General features: G+C 39.9%; 1 protein-coding gene across 21 annotated transcripts in view; it reads right to left on the reverse strand.

The window, feature by feature from the left end:
* Window positions 1–18,237, reverse strand: part of ELAVL2 (ELAV like RNA binding protein 2) — a 169,209-nt gene that overhangs the window by 31,193 nt on the left and 119,779 nt on the right. For all 21 annotated transcript variants that reach the window (XM_043487266.1, XM_043487263.1, XM_043487259.1 and 18 more), the window contains one exon: window positions 12,706–12,809. In XM_043487266.1, the coding sequence (XP_043343201.1) occupies window positions 12,706–12,809 (104 nt within the window). The remainder of the gene's footprint in view (window positions 1–12,705; window positions 12,810–18,237) is intronic.

Raw genomic sequence — 18,237 nt, forward strand, 5'->3', positions numbered from 1 at the left:
AGATAATAAATTGGGTGAAGAGAACAGTCAAAAATAAGTGGGGCAATAAAAAAAAAAAGAAAACCATCTACAATAAGTTTTATTTGTTCTATAACTAGAAGAAAAAACTACTTCACTACCATTTTAGCTCAGATATCTAAGTCTTCTTTGGCCTATGTATACCTACTGTAATGAAAATAGAATGATCCTATCTCTCTGTGGATACTAAATACTCCAAAGAGAAATTTCTTCTCAGTGCCATTTGTAAATATTTTAAATTAGTCTCATAGGCCACAGTGGATCTTTTCAAAACAAGGCAGATAACATGTCTACAAACAAATGAATTAATCTGCCCAAATTCATTTCTATAGTTCCTTATAAATTAAGTCTTCACTAAAAAAAAAAAACACAACAACAAAGGATAAATGTAAAATACGGGGCTAGGTTGGATTAAATTTTTTTTACCAATCATTTTTGTAGAATCACTTTGATAGAATAAGCACACTTTATCATTTTCAGATGTAGCTTCCTCCAGAAAGGTCCATGTCACACAATGGCCCCTGTGCCTCTGGATCAGACATCCCTTCATGTGCAATACCATTCTTCTTTCTCTGCCTGATAACCCTCTTTTGTAGAACCCTGTCACCTCTGAAACCATTTCAGAGGCCTCTCAGCAGCCAGTGACATACCCTTTCGCCACCACATTCTGCATTCACTCCCCGTACATCCACATGATGGTCACGTAAAGTGCGTGCTGTCTCCCCTACTACACACGGATGTCAAGGCCAAGGCTGTATCGTGTCGTATTTTAGCACTGCTTCAACATTTAGCAAAGCTTACGTGGACATACTAGCCACTCAGAATGGCCCCAGAATTATTTAATTACTCACCGATATCCCCTATCCAAGGCTGCATAACCATGATTATACAGTCTTAAAACAATTTGCAAGTAATTATTTTAACATTATGATAATACCTTTGCCCTTGGTGGCGGGGGAGAAGAGGGGAAAAAGCACATGTATGATGAACATAGACTTTTAAAGCATATGACCTTCCCTACAAGCTTGGGAGGCTGACCACCGGTCTTGTTATGGCTCTACATAATGCAATGAGGCCGTTTTAGTAAATGCTTAACATATATTAAAAAAAATTCCTCCTCAAACTTCTGAAGAAAAAATTCTAACAATCTTCCTGTTCTAAACAAAGGAGAAGATAATTCAACAATCCCACTTCAAACACCTGTGAGAAATATAAATAACCTACAACCCAAACCTGAATTACAAGTACATTACAATAGCTAAGACTTGTTGTTCTGGGGCCTGATTTGACCCATTTGTCATAGATTTAGCGTGTATGTGTATGAATATATCCTCTGAAAAAAAAAATCAGAAATCCAATCTCTTTCAAGGGTAAATTGTCTTTGGTAACCCTCCATCATTACAAGCTATACATCAATTAAAAAAAAAAAAAAAAAGAGGCAGCAACAGAAAACATTTTGGATTAGCTATGGCATTTCCTCTCTCTCAAATAGGCCTAGATGGAGATTTGTGTGTCAGACATACACATATGTGTGTGTATGTAGGAAATATATGATAAAATGATAATAGAAACATTATTATAAGCCTTCCCTATAGCCAAATAAAGTTTCACCTACATAGATGATGTAGACCTGACCTAAGTTATACAACTATGAACACTGTGCTCAATAGATGATTTTAAAGGAATGACCCCTGAAATATTACTGAATGCTTTATAAGTTCAAACCAACCAAGATATTTCTCTCTCAACATGATTAGACATTAGAGAATCATCATGGGGAAAGCTTTTTTAAATGAACTAATTTGCAGGACTAATAGTCTCATTCAAAGACCATCTCTCATTCTCCAAATATCTATTAGACACCTGGGCTACATATTCCCCCCAAAACAGCTTTTAACAGAGAGTAATTATTGTATTCCTAGAGTCTTTTAAATGACAGTTGTGAAGATTTGAAAAGAGAGAGGATTTTTAAGGAAAACACCAACAACCTTAACCGTACACCAAGAAGAGACCATACCACTGCCATTCACAGAACTCCTCCAGAAATGTAAAGGCGGCCAAAAGGAGGGGCTAGCCACCCTTGGCACCCCACTCCAGTACTCTTGCCTGGAAAATCCCATGGACAGAGGAGCCTGGTAGGCTACAGTCCATGGGGTCGCTGAGAGTCAGACACGACTGAGCGACTTCACTTTCCTTTTTCACTTTCATGCATTGGAGAAGGAAATGGCAACCCACTCCAGTGTTCTTGCCTGGAGAATCCCAGGGACGGGGGAGCCTGGAGGGCTGCCGTCTGCGGGGTCGCACAGAGTCGGACCCGACTGAAGCGACTTAGCAGCAGCAGCAGCCACCTTTACCTCTGTTGCAAGACAAAGTGAACTCCTCCTTCAGATGTGCGGAAGCACCTCCCTTTACCTTGAGAATCCAGTCCTTTGGCATTTAATGACACTGCTGGGAGCACAGAACGGCCTGGCGCCGTGCCCTTTCCCTGGGTCCCACTGATTGATAGCGTCAATAACACTCCCTGGCCGTAATTAAACCGCCAGCAGTACCCCCTCTGCCACCGAGCAGATCAATGTTCTCTAATACTCAAAGAACCAAGTACCAAGGTGACAGCGGTGTCTTCAGCCCTCACCTTCACAGTTCATTTGGCTTTGTGCTTCAGAGTAGTTTGCAGACAATGCATATTTCACAATTCCCCCAAGAACACTGGTTAATGAAGAAGAACACGAAGGAAAATCCTGCAAGTTGGTGACAAGTACTTATTAACCCTTTTTGCAAAGAGCAGAACAGACACATACTAAGCCTTTAGGCAACAGTATGTGCACACCGCTTTCCCCCAGCTTTGAGACAAAATAGTTTTACAGGTCAAAACGTTTATAAATTAAAGTAGCATACTGTAAATTTTTTTCTTTAAATATTTTTAACACACTGTGTGGAAGAGTCCTTTGTAAGAGCACACAATTCCGTTTATTTAGACCCTGCCTGGAAAGTTCAAATATCCAGATACCTGGGAGGGTGCGTCAGGAGTGTGGCTAGGCACTTATAAAAACGAGACCAACTTTAATTGTACTACAAAAGCAACTTCCATAATCTAAGGATTCACAACCATCTGGGATCATAAAATTCAACTCCCAATCTCTACACTATGAAATAGCCATTTTAAATGAATGGGCCCCAGAAGAACCATGCTGCAAATTCCCCACTCTCAGAATCAAATACTACATGATGTTTAAGTACTTGTAACGCTAGAAGTACTTAATGACATTCAAATGCTCTGAAAACGAGTGCATGAGCACATGTATGTGAGAGAGACAAAGGGGGAGGGTAGATAGGGCATTATATTCATTAAAATTACACCCATTAATCACAAGACCCCAAAATGAAAATCTTACTTACATGTTTTAAAACAAGCACCAGAAAGCTGTCCAAGTGTAAACCACTAAACAATGGTCCTCAGGTTAGACCACCACATGTTAAGAATCACCTGTGGTGGCTATTAAACTACAACTTTCTCGGCCTCACTCTGTAGGTAATCATATTCAGTAAGTTTTGACTAGGGTCCAGAAATCTGCATTTTATTAACCACCGCACCACAGTGATTCTGATGAACATTAAAGTTTTAGCAGTCCCTTATGTCGAGGGATTTTAAACAGGTAATCCTCAAACTCTGGGGTGTATTTTTGGATTTCCTGAGGAGTTCATAAAAATTATAGATGTCAAGCCCTCTTCTTTCCCATCTACCAGCATTAATTTCTGAATAAGACAAGTTCCCAGGTATCTTGAAAGCATATGTGACTATAAATCACCAGCAAATATAGAAATGCAAAAGTAAAACAAAGTCCATAAAACCCACCCAAAGGTTATTTCCAAGAAGTAGACCCACTATGTATGGCTCCATTGAGTTGGGGAGCCCACAGCATGGCCAGTCTCTGGAAAAGGCTGCCGTACTTGATTCCATACAACTCCAGAATCTTTCTAGGAATGTGAACAGCGTTGTTTGGGAGAAGCAAGCAGAAATGGCCAGACTTCTAAAGAATCACTCTGGGGAAACTAAAGCGTTTTCTGAATGATCAGTTTCCAGGGCCAGGCAGATGCTCTGCTCGTCCTTCCTGCCGCTCACCTAAGGGTCATTTCAAGACTCATTAGCAAGCCCAGAACCTGTGCAGGAAGGATTAAAGTTCCCTCTCCCCTGGGAGGAGGTAACCTGGTACTAATGACCCAAAAGAAAGCCTATTAGCATGATTTATTTTTGTTCACAATCCACTTCTCTCTAACTCAAGCAACTAGACCCATTTTTAAAATATCCAATAAAATTAAAGAATTAAACACTGTGACTACTTTCTTCAGAATAAAACTAGCTTCTTAATTCCTCCCAACTAGACTTCTAAAAATATCACTGTAACATAGAAAACGCAAACTAAAAAACAATGAAATATTCTTGATCTTCTGTTTCTGAAAATAACAGGCCAACCCAAGTATCTTCTACCTCTAGATCTCAGGCCAAATGTTTCGCAGGAACTGAGTAACCTGGTACCATCTCTACCACTTTACAGCTGAGGAAACTAGACCAACAGATAAGAGCAGAACAGGGATCTGGGACTTGGGGCTCTATGTCCTAATGCAGCATTCTAACGAGCTCTTTAAAGAAGGGGGGCAGGGCACAGTAAGGAACAGATTTCCTGTATTGTTTTCAAAACACAGCCGCCTCTCTTGCTTGTTCATAAATAGCATGCCAAGAAACTTTCTGAAGCAAAAATTCCACCAGGAATTCTGATGCAGTACTCGTGGCTGAGAACTGATGCTAAAGGAAAACCTGGCAGAGGTAGGAGCAGAAGAAAATGGACCACACATGCTTTTCTAAAGAGTCCACACAAATTTAGAGAGAGAGAAATGCGCTTTGCTGTGATTTTTAAACTAGCATCTAGGACTCAAAGGAACCTGCCAGGAAAGCATTCTGGAAGTATGAATGGTCTCCTACAAAACAGAGGTGGAGAAAGTTACTAGAATAATCCTTTTACTGTCCAATTACCATTGAAATGTTAATTCACCTATCTGCTAAACAGGACCTCCGGATACCAGTTTTCTTCTCAAAAGGGAGGTCTGGCTATCTCCAGTGCTCAGCCTGAAAGACAACAGAGTTCTTCCATCACCAGGCACTGCTCCACTCCGCTGCACCTAATAAGCTGGTTCAGAAAATCTCAGGGTACTAACAGCCCCAAATCAAGGTCTTCAAGAGACTATTCGATTTGTTTATGGTGGTATAGATATCTGAATATCGGTAACGTGAAATGGAAAGAAAACCGTTAAAGGTGCCGGCATCAGCCAACATGGCCCATTCCTGGTCCCAGCAGTATTATTATTAGCTGTATTACTTCTGAACAAGCCCCTTAGCCTGCACTTCATTTCACTGGCCAAAGGGCTACAATCCAGACAAATAGAAGAATAAAAGTCCTATGAAAACACTACACAAAAGCGGATACAGCAAGGAATTGAGGCTCTGTTAGAAGGCGGCACACCTACTTAACTTCTCTAGTCGGTTTGGGACAACAGGCTGAAGCCACCAAACTGAGCAAGTACTGCTTCTGGGTCATACATGAACGACAACAGGCCCTACCCTACCCTTAAAGAGCACTAGAAAAGTTAAGCAGAGAAGTGCTCACATTAGAAACGCCTTTGCTGGTGTACATGTATGAAATAGGCAGGAAATGTAGGGCCACGCTTGCGTAATAAAATGATCTACAAAATCCCTCCCGAGGAAGATGGGTTAGGTCAGCTGCTAAGACTTTCTCCCACCGCCACCCTCTGTGATTCACAAGCAGGGATGGACAGGAAGCGGGCTAGGACACTGCCCCCAGGAACCCTCCTCCTCTTCAACCTTCCCTCTGTACAGTCTTAGCCTTTGCTTCAGCAACCGTGGAGAAGTCCCTTCTACAGAAAAGCTGTTCAGAGAATGCCAAGGTATTGCCCCCTGGGAACTTTCAAATGTCTAATTCCCACTATGGACAAAGCTTATAAGGAGCAGAAATAACACAACAGGCCTGAAGTCAGGACCAGGTTCTGGACCCTGCCAGGCCCCCTAGGTAAGTAACAACCTCTGGAGATTTTCATTTCATATAAGGACTATGTAAATTGGGATTCAATATAGATGTGAGGTTTATTCAAATGCACTGAAGAGTATCTGATAATCACATGTAGTAATACACTTAGAATTTGGCTCTAGAAAGTTACAGATCATGGGTTAAAAATGAAATTAGAAAAACTAACACCCAATCTCATTTTCTTAAAAAGGGCATAGAAATCATTTACTCAAAGTTTCCATTTGTCTCTCCACAGAGACCTGATCAGATAAATAATAAATTTAGGATAACATCTCAAAAGTTGTCAGTTACTGTGAGGTCTGTCCTTCAGACTATTACTTTCAGAATTTCCCAGTCTGGTTAAGACAAAAGGCAAATGATGATCTATACTCTTGTTGAACTGATAGGTACTTTACAGAAGATGTCTTATAAATTTGTGAAGTCCACACTTCTTCTGTAAGCATTTACACTTTGTACCTTCATGAGAAATATCAACAACATAAATAAGCCACAAGAGCCGTAGGTGGCTTGAGATGCTCAGAGGGATGTGGAGTTTAAATCCAAGGCAGATTTTCCCCTCCTAAGAAACATCCAAGTCCAATCCTGTCACTGTTTTGCTCAAAACTCTTCGGTGGTCCTCCCTCACTTACAGTATAAAACCACAGCTCCTCACTCAGCACAGCACACGTACCTTTTCAGATCCCCAACTGCTCTCAGGCTCATTTCCACACCACTCCTCACCCTGCTTTCTACTCCAGCTAATTATATGTGATTTCCCTAACACCCGCTTTCAAACTCCCCAGCAGAAGTATGAACTCTCAGCTTTCCTGCTATTATAAAACCCATACCCCAGAATAGTGCTGCAGAAACTTTAAACAGAGCACCCAACAAGAGGCAAGCCTATAGTCCAGCTTCACTCCCGCTCCTGTTTCCATGTCCTTTCCTCCACTAATGAGTGGGGAGATGATTTATGCAGCAGCCACAAGATATATCCTCAGGTTCAGAATTAAATTTTATAAAGTGACAACTTAGAATGACAGACAAAAACCAACCCCATCCCAGATAATCCTGAACCGAGGGTTGAGACAGACAAGTTTTCCAGTACAAATTTTACTGTGGCTGCTAATGTTCAACAGCGTAAAGAGTTAAGTGTTACCTCCTCAGGTCAGGGTGCTGCACTTCACTCTAAATGCATTCTCAACCAAACCATCCTCTGTGATAGCCATGAGTCCATTAAACAGTTACACCTTTTCTTAGAAAAGAATCTGGAACACTACAGAAAGTTAAGAGACTCAGATAATAAACAGACTCAGTGATAAGCCGATCCATTATTTTTAAAGATTTTACAGATATAAATAGAAACTTAAAATGGTTAAAAGATCAAGTCCATCCAAGCTTACACAGCCAGTTAAATCACTTAAACAGTATCAGGGAGGGTAAAACTTTAGAAATACATAGATTCCTCCTATATTAAGGATATAGTTCATGCTAAGCAGAAAAACAGTCGACAAACATGACATTTACTAACTGAGAAAAAGATAAGCTGTAGGTAGAAAAGGTATAAATTTAACAAAAATTAAAAGCAATACAGTAGCTCAGGAAAAAAGGTGTATTAAGCTTTACTTAATTGCTCTCTATTAAACTGAACACTTTACAGAATACACATTACTATTTCTAATTAATATTCCTATTGTTAAGTTTTTTTCATATAGACAGAAATGGCAGTTTAATTATTTTAATGAGAATTTCCACATTAATGTATGTCAATTAGTAATTTTTAAGCAAAGGTAAGGTTTAATCTGACTTATATCTGAATGATTAAGAAAAATTGATTCAATCAAAATCAATTTTAGGCAGTTTTTCTATGCTAGTAGCATTTCCAGACAGGGTTTTTTCTGCTCTGAGAGAGAAGACGTGGATTTCTAGGGGTGAGAGGGAAAGTGAAAATCACTCAGTCACGTCCGACTCTTTGCAACCTCATGGACTATACAGTCCATGGAATTCTCCAGGCCAGAATACTGGAGTGGGTAGCTGTTTCCTTCTCCAGGGGATCTTCCCAACCCAGGGATCAAAACCAGATCTCCCACACTGCAGGCAGAATCTTTAACAGCTGAGTTACAAAGGAACCTATCAATAAAGATGAAAAGTTCTCTATCCCTTGGGGTAACAGCTCCTTGCTGTTGCTGTTTAGTCACTAAGTTGTGTCCGACTCTTTTGTGACCCTGTGGACTTTAGCCAACCAGGCTCCTCTGTCCATGGGAATTCCCAGGTAAGAATACTAGAGTGGGTTGCCATTTCCTCCTCCAAGGGATCTTCCCAATCCAAGGATGGAACCTGCAACTCCTGCACTGGCAGGCGGATTCTTTACCACTGAGCCACCTGGGAAGCCCAACAGCTCCTAGCACTTTGAAATAAAGCGAAGCCACTTCGTGGAATAAAACTTCCTCGGCCCACTGTAGAAGGAGGAGAAGCTGCGAGTCAAGATACAGATTTTACTGTATATGGGATATTCTCTTATTCACAGTACTTAATGTGGGGGGAAAACTCTTAAGTATTTTCAGAAATGATTTTACCCTGGCTCAGCATGAATCTAGGTCTGATAACTTTAACCTAGGCAAAAAAAATCCATTTTCCCTTAGGAGTGGAAAGAATTGTGCATATACTCTCTTTTTACTACCCTCTCTAGTATCAAAAGCTAAAAACATGTTGTAATATCCACACTTTACTTACCAGCTCATTATTAGGGATAACACGGGCAGGCTTTACTCATCATGATGCCTCTTACCACCAGCAATGTAAGCTGCTGGGACATTAACTCAACCAGGGAAAAAAAGTGAACCTTAAGAGAATTGCCACCTTGAATCTTTAACCTATAAATGCCACTGTACATAACAAATCTCTAACATAAGGTCAACTTATTAAGTTTTTCTAATTTCTAAGCCACACCTTTTAAAAAGTGAAGACAGTATGAACTTTTTACTCCAAATGCTGAATTGTCATTAAAATAAAACCACGATTAATATTCCAGTTAAGAGCATTATCCACAAGATTATCAAGGTAAAAAGATGAAATCAAATGGAACTCTGCATGGAAAAGTACCAAGTATTTAGAAAACCCATTTCATTTTGACGGTTCCTAAGTGTTAGGTCTTGTCAGGTCTTAGACTCACTGTCACAAATTACCTGCAAAACAAAAAAGCAGATTCCTACACTGATTGAGTTGATCTGAAGTGGGTCCCAGAATCTGTATTTCTAACTCATCCTCCTTGTGATTTTGCAACCAAGTTTGGGAATAACTGCTTCAGATTTCTCAGTGCCTATGGGACTCTGCTTCACTCATTACAGAAATAGTGAATATTTGCCATCTATTCAACATACCATCCATCTATTACACAAAACCCTACGGGGCTAATGCTACTAGGAAGCCCCAGGAAAAACTGCTAAATAAACCATCTTTCACAGAGCTTGATTCACTGTTTCAATATTCCAATAAATAGGAATTCTACCAAATGCATAGGTGGCTCGGAAGATATGACAGAAACCTGAGCTCAGTGAGCGCACAAATACTTGTATACTTATAAATGACATATATATTAATTAATCTACTGCAGCTTTCTAAAGGAAAATATGGTGTCATGGTAACAGGCTTAGTGTAGATATCAAAAGACAAGGATTTGAGTCACAGCTCTGACTTCAACCGCCTGGTCTAAGCTAAACTCTGTGACTGCCCACTTAAGTCTCAACTTTTTTACTGCGGGTAGAGGTTAATGCTTAAGTCTGAATTATATATGGGTCCCCTTCAATCTCCAAACTTCTGTGATCCCTCATGGACTATTTCAAAAGAAGGGAGAGACCCAACCTGAGTCAGAAAAACCCAGAAAGGCAGCAGCAAGAAGAACTTCAGATGGACTCCAAAAGATGGGATGGCCACTATTAAACTGAGTGAGAAAGAATATGCCAGGGGAGCCATAAAAGCGTATGTGCAGAGGTTGTGAATAAGATGAGCTTGCCATGGAAGAGCCAGTCTGACCACCATGGAGAATAGTAATCAGTGATAATGCTGGGTCACTCCAAAGTTAAGCCAAATGATATGATAAAACAGTAGGGCAATGGAAGAGAATTTTGAGTGAGAAGCAATATGAGGAAAGTGGTGTTTTTATAAGATTAACTTCAGAGCCTCCACCAGGATGGACTGCAGAAAGCAAAAAGAAACTGATTCACAGAATAGGAAACAGAAAGGCTTAAATACAGCTTCTAAAAACTATGAAAGCAGTGAATACCAGGAAAAACCTGGTTCAGATGTTGCATGAGAACACACAACACATCTAACTGAAAAAAACCAGAAAGAACAGATAGACAAAAATGGTGCTATGTAAGTTTTGGGAAATGGTCTGCTTTGCCTCAGACAAATCGGGGCCAAACTGAGGATACCAGCTATTATCTGATATTTCTGTCGGAACCAAATGAGAGGGGTGGGAAAGAAGTAGTCTGCTGCTTACCGACCACGCCCACCCCCATCCCAGAAAATCTGAAGAGAAGGGGCAGATGTCATGGTGAAAAAGCCACAAGGCATGACTGTCCTTTCTTGCATGTATTCTGCCTGAGCAGCTGGGCCCTGAAGAGAAGGCCGGTGACGGACAATGAGGAAGCAGCTGTCACCTGTGGTCTCTCTGCAGGCCATGGACATTTCTATGGAGACCCATTTCTCCTGCATTTCTACCTTCGTGTGGACCTTACTGCAAAAAGAACTGATGTAGAGCAAAAGCACTGACCCACTAGAGTGAAACGAGGGTGCTTATTTCTGGAATGGAGAAAAGGGCGTGTCAATCCAACCATCAATATTCCATTTTTTTAACCACGATTCGTGAGCAACAATCCTGAAGTCAACAGACACTGGGGCGCCTCACAAAAATCTGCAGTAGGACAGAGTGTTTGCAAAACAACAGGAAAAGGTAACTGGACACTGGACAAGACCTTTTTAAAGATACTTGATCATTACACTTAGAAATACTATTAAAAGGTTCATCTCTGTAACACAAACAGTAGGCAAAGAAGAGCAGACAATTAGAAATAACACTCCAGATTGCAAACCAAGGTCAAAACAAACAAGTCCTTTGTGAACTTAGAATATACTAGAAATCTAGTAATTAGACATTTCGTACTTAGGACATTTTCTTGACCAAGAAGCATGTAGAATCTCAGACATCTTACATCCATGTATATTTGGGGGTCACTGCATACAATTTCCTTTAGATGAGACAGAGGTGGGAGGTATCTTTCCTCCAAGCCAATAAATATAAAGAATGAGATGTCAAAACTACCCCAGGCTAATGAATTACCTTAACTGACAACTCTGAGAGAAGCAACTTTTAAACACAAAGATGACACTGCATTTCCAGATTCCTGAAAAAATGAGCAGAAATCTCCTAGACAAGCCTCTAAGCAAGATGGATACCACAGTCAGCCTTGACTAACTTCCCCTCACCACTCCAGGCTATGGTCTGAGCTGACTTCTTAAATCAAGGGTGGAAAACAGGTTCCAACTTCAGTCAATTGATAGAGGTTGTCTGGAGCACTATTTTGACAAATATCTGGAAGCCACATCCAGACTCAGTGAAAAAGGCTGCCATGATTGATCGGGAATGTCTGAACTGGGCAGAAGAGGGAAAATTGATGGCACGTGTACTAAGCGTTTGCCAGAGGCAACATCCCTTTTATCTTCTAAAGGGAAAGAGATCTACACAGCAAACTGTATTAACTTCTTATCCAGAGAGAATTTACATCAGAATTTCAAAAATTCAAAAAGGCAGGGAAAACATCCATAAAGTTATTTACTGTTTGTCATGAAAAGACAACTATAACAGAAAAAAAATAACCTGTGTGGCATATACACTCTCCTAGTCAGTCTCCTCAAAGTAAGCTGAGTCTGCTAGACTAGAGTCAAACAATAGCTCAAGGACCTGCTTTTCTGTGACCTGAGAACTAAAAATGATTTTTACATTTGATAATGGCCTGCAAAGCTAACATATTTATTGCCTGGCCCTTTACAGAACAAAACTGTAGATCCCTGTGCTAGAAGAAACAGATACGGTTTTTTCAAGTTAGAGGCAAGTAATTCTCTATAAAGGATGGAAATTTAATTCAGTAAGTTTCATAACATACTTATCTAATAAAGTTGCTGCTCTTTCCCTTTGTTAATACACAAGTAATTACTGGGTTGGCCAAAAAGTTCATTGGGGGGTTTCTGTAAATTATAATGGAAAGAGTCGAAAGAACTTTTTGCCCAATGCAATACATGTAGCTGGAGAAGGAAATGGCAACCCACTCCAGTATTCTTGCCTGGAGAATCCCATGGACAGAGGAGTCTGGTGGACTACTGTTCATGGGGTCACGGAGAGTCAGACACGACTGAAGGACTAAGGACAGCACATATATGCAGTACTCATGAATTAAGTTCCCCCCATCAGGCAACAAACCAAAACATTCTGCTATGCCTCCCAGAGAAGAGTCTATATGGGCACAAAACCAGTAAAGGAAAGAACTACAAAGAGACCTTAATTTGTTTCAACCTCTGTTCTGTGAGTAGATATTAAAAAAAAATGTAAACATACTTTTATTGTTTTGGTTTGAAGTCTCAATCCATTCAGGGTGTTGATAGCTTTCTCTGCATCCTTAGGGTCAATGTAGTTCACAAAGCCATATCCCAAGCTCTGCCCTAATGAAAGGGAAGGGGAGAAAGGCATACGTTAGTTCTCCACCGCTGATGACAGACATCCACGTTGGTTCTGGCACAAAGTCTTGTCATTAATGCCAGCAGATTTTCTCAGGAGTAAAAAGAAGTCTACATTAATTCTAGAAATACACATGTGGCCTTTTTCATCTCCTGTCTATTTCAGCTTCAAGTTTAAACATCAGTTAGAACACAGCAAGCTGTGCTGTTTAAAAAACACACATCCCCAGTGCTCCATCCACCGCACATGCCCTGCCTGAGCCCCGGCGCCCAGCAGCAAGGCAACCGTGGTGCAAGTCTCCATGGAGCTGCTGTGTGGGCTTCACGGGCACGACTTGTTCAGCTTCAGTTTCCTTACACATCAAACTGGAAAGTGAAAAGCATCAACCAAGAATCTGTCAGTGTTTAAGCACAGTACCCTGATAAATTTACAGCCTTTACCACGTACAAGTATTTCAGAGTCTAAACTAGTGGAGAATCATGCGTATGTGTATGTATACATGTAATCTATGTGTGTGTGTGCGCCTAAGTACATTAATTTTAGAGGAGAGCTTATTCAAATAAACTAAATCCAATTTACTAAAGGGGTCTGAAAACCTAGCTAAGGAATAAAAGGAAATATGAATACAAAGATTTATGGCTGAAGACAAACAAACCCATAAGAATATGTGGAAAAGAAAGAAAAAAAAATAAAAAAGTAACGGAAAAATTTTGGAATAAGAGTTGCTTCTAAATGAGCCTGTCGCTGCTTTTATCCATCATCTGAGACCTCTCTCGTCCTCGGCTCACTGATGTGTCCTGACTCTCAGGGAACAGGAAATAACAAGATATTGGAATCAATGGAATGCAGACAAGTAAAGTCAACCCTAAAGGTCTCCATTTTTCAACTAAAAGAAAGTTTCTCAGTTTGACAAGACAAAAAATACTAAAAAGGTGGCGACAAAAATGGGCATTTAAAGGTTTAGTCTACTAAAAGTCAAACCAAACCAATTGAGGGTTTCCTGGTAGATTCCCAGTAAAGGTCCAAATGCTTTCTATATACTACCATTTTTGGATCAATTTCATAGCAAAGTGAGAGAATATTTTTTCTTTTAAGTGGTACCTTAGGTCTAAGTATTTATGAATACAGGTATTTAGAAGGCCACTCTGGTTTTCCTAACGTGGTTCCTCACACGTCTATAGAGAGAGAGGGAGAGAGAAAACTACATATAATGCCTAATAACCATGAAGACTTGTGATTATATTTTGAGGACCACTATCATTTTGAGGGGATAATCATTGCTAACTTATACTCTTTAATCAAACTGCATTTTTTCCTATTTTTATAAAAGGGGATGAGGGGAGATCTAAAACTCAGCTCATTAATTTTTTTCCTCACACTACTCACTGAAATTGTGTTTTACTCAAAGATCTGATTTTTAAAAGTTGCATGTGAATCACTGTAGTTTTAAGCATTTAGCTTTTTTCTAATTTGACATTTATCATGTGTCTACTGCATGCACAGTGGCCTCTTATGAAATGTGCTGCGGTTCTGTTATCACTGAGCAGGATTCAAATTGGCCGAACATTAAAAAATCTGCTCAAAATCAGTTTATGATGGAAAGAATCTGGGCTTGGAGATACACACATATAAGTTCTAACTCCGGCTCCACTGTTTACCAGCTGTGTGACTTTGAAGAGACAACTTAACCTCTCTGAGTCATTAACCTCCGTATTTCTAGAATGAGGATAATTCCTACCCCATGAGACTGCTGAGTCAGTGATGAGAACTTTCACTATTAATCGAGATAGACCACTCCAGTGAATAAATAAAGGAAAAATAACATGTCTACTACATGTAAAGGAGTTTACACACATTCATTTAAAATTAAACCAGACAGGATGCTACCAAAATAACAGGGGAAGGGAAGGCAAAGTGAACACTGTGTGGTTTTCCACGCTGCTATTCTGTAACAAAATAAACCAAATTATCAACTGTACAAGCACTGAGTCCATTTCTCCTATCTACTGGCACCACACTAACACTTATATTTTACCAGCTTCTAATCAAAGTCCTTTCTCAATCTTGGTACACTGGAATCATCCACAGAGCTTAAAAAACAAAAACAGAAACTGATGTCTGCGTCCCTTTCCCCCAATTTTTTTTAAATTGGTCTATTACAAACCAGGTTTCTTAAATCCTAGTGCCTCTAACACATGTAGTCAAGGCTGAAAATCACAGTTTTAATAGTGAGAGAGAATCTGAGACTGCAAATAAGGATTCCGGGAGCCCTAAGAAGGGCCAGATGCTGATGGTCTGGGTATGAAGTGACTCTGCAATGAAGACTGCCTGCCTTTTGACAGATGCATTTTTAAAATATTAGTAGATGTCTTTCTTCTAAATTCTTCAAGTTATCCATCACTTCAGAGGAACAGTTTATTGCCTACTGAAGTCACTCTGGCACAGCAGGGGCCTGTTGGAGTTGTGTTGCTGGGTAAAGTCAAAATCCTGTCTGCTTAGCCATCTCTTGCCCTTCCTCTAGGCTCTTACTCCTAACACACTGGGGGCACTCAAAAAGTTTGCTAAATGCACGAATGAGAAGCCCAGTGGTTGTTATTCATTTAACCAAAGGCAATGTCATCAATGGACTTCCCTGGTGGCTAAGACAGTAAAGAATATGCCTGCAATGCAGGAGACCAGGGTTCTATTGCTGGGTTGGGAAGATCCCTTGGAGAAGGGAATGGCAACCAACTCCAGTATTCTTGCCAGGGAAATTCCATTGACAGAGGAACCTGGCAGGCTACATACAGTCCATGGGATTGCAAAGAGTTGGGCACAACTGAGTGACTAACACTTTTTTATGTCATCCACGTCACCATCAGATGATCCACCCATTGAATGAGTCTTTGATCTGACTCCCTCAAGCAGCCATGGCTAGCTTTAATGATGAGTCAACCAAATTTCAACTACTGGAAACGGAGTACACTCAAACGATATTTATCCTTAAACAAGCTCTCTGACACAAAGTTTCTACCTTGTTTAGCGGTAGTTTTCCGAAGAGCAACACTCATCAATTAGTATTTAAGGTAAGCAAAATGTTATCACTACCCTAAGCAAAATAATATGAAGGGAGATAATTGCTGCTAAACGGCTTCATTCCTAAATCCACTGCAGTAGATGCACTAACATGTTGGCACTGGAACTATAAGGGAGTTAGTAACTTCACAGATTTTCATTTTCAAGTGAGCTAATCAAGTCAGCAAACATGTACTGAATGCTTAAAATATATAAAGGCATCACAAATGATACAAAGATAGGCAAGACTCTCCCCATTCTCATTTTTCAGCTGTGTGGTATTTTAGGGTTTAATTTTAGCCTCACATTGATCTCGTGAGATATTCATTCTTCTTCTGGAAGGAAGTAATGGTATCTGAAGATGGGTAAGGTCGATCAGTATCCTCAAATCAAGGAGGAAAAAAAAAAAGAAAAAAACAAGCAGAAAGCAGTCATCAGAACCTGAATCCAAGAATCTCAAACACTATGTTCTTCTCTCAATTCACGACTAGTTTATATATGAACCTGGACCATCTTCAGTATGCTTGAAATATAATGTAACCACGCATTTTCTAACAAAGCTCTACCAAAAAAGAGTTCTTTCGAGACAGTTGCCTACTGTCTTAAATTCCAGTACTTCTTGTGCAAGTATCAATTTCAGTATATGTGAATTTTTATGCTGCTATTCCTATGACAGTGTAAAGTCACCTTGTTTATATGGTGCCTGTTTCAGGTTATTATGAGTGCAGATTTTTAAAAAATAAAAGCAGAAGGAAGTCAAACATCAAGAACAAAATATTTAGAACCACTTTCTCCCACTTTTGTATGCATCAGCTAGTAACAGTCATAAACTACCAAGGAAGGCTTGGAAACCAAGCATCATTTATCCAGATCCTCCAAGTCTATTTTTCAAGTCATTCTGAATTTAGAATGTGCATATTGACAATCTCAAAACCAAAAATCACTTCTTTAAAAAACTTATAAAGCTCTACATTTAAATTCCAAGTATAACAATTATGGAAACCACCATGATCAAAAGAAATTCTGAACAAAATAACAAAGCCAAGGCTTACCCCCCAAAAAAGGCTTCAAGACCAATAAATCTGTCTTTAGAAGTCAAAAAGTTCCTCTGGTAGCTGAACATCAAGAAAAAGGTCAACTCCACTAGTCCTCACAAGCTACCTGTGGCCCCATGGTCCTTAAGAGATTTTGAAACCATTCATCTTAGCCTCGGTCCTAACAGCCGTGGCAGGGATTCTAGAACGTCACTACAGAGGAAGCCTTCTGAACAGTCATAGGCCTATGGCTTCAAGCAGGTACTGAAAACTCCAGGTCAATCCTGCACGTCAGCACACGGTATTCTGTACAGCGTGTGAACGTGAATGGCTTTTGTTTCGCACCCTTCCTTTTAATCTAAACACATGCCACAGAGAAGGATGGCTTCTTCACAAAAGACAGAAAAATCCCTTATGAACTGCTCCTTGGCATAAGGAGAACAGCTATAAACAGGCTGCTGAGAACCATGGTCAAGTGATCTGAAGCGCAGAGCTGAGACACTCCAAGGGTCTCTGAATGGGGCTGAGGCGCAGGCAGCTGCATGGGGGTCAGAGCAGGAAGAGGAAAACAGGCAGAGAATCCATGTAGTGACAAAGTGCTAGAGGGAAACACAGTAAACTCCAATTTATCCCAAACTGTGCATAACTCAAAGCAGCAGCCGTTCCCTTGCCACCTACATTGCTTTTAATAGCACACTTTAATTAAAAATTTAATTGCATATTTTAATTAAAAATACACAATCTTCTGAACCCATTTAATTCAAAGGTCACTTTATTTAGTCTTTTCTATTTCAAATAACTACCAGTGTTCTGAATATCAAATTACCCCCTCAGGTTTAAAGGTAAAGGCAATAGATCACCATAATTCTTGATTACAAACCTGGTACATTAATTTAATTTTATCCAGCCAATATTAAGTGAGATCCTTCTCAACATGGAATTGTGAAAAATAAAGTTCTGTATTTAAAAGTCAGCCTACATATTTTTCACCAACATTCACCATTCATTTGTTTGATGATTTTAGAAAAGCTAGTTTTTGCTAATCCTGGAGAATACAGCAGAGACACAAAGTTCCTCTTCATACAATTTATATTCTGGTTAGGAGACAACAAAAGAACAAGCTCTACAGTATATACTGCAAGAAAATAAGGGATAAAGAGAAAAAAAGAAGCAAAAGTAGAGAGCTGGGGGTGCGGGGTCAGGGCTGCTGACCTAAATATAATGGTGAGAGTGGGCCCCGGCCTGAACATAACATTTGATCCAAGACCTGAAGGAAGTAGCTCATAGTCTTATTAGGGAGGCTGTGTAAGCAGACTCATTTCAG

This window comes from Cervus canadensis, chromosome 14, assembly GCF_019320065.1.
Source record: "Cervus canadensis isolate Bull #8, Minnesota chromosome 14, ASM1932006v1, whole genome shotgun sequence".
In the NCBI taxonomy this organism is placed as follows: Eukaryota; Metazoa; Chordata; class Mammalia; order Artiodactyla; family Cervidae; genus Cervus; species Cervus canadensis.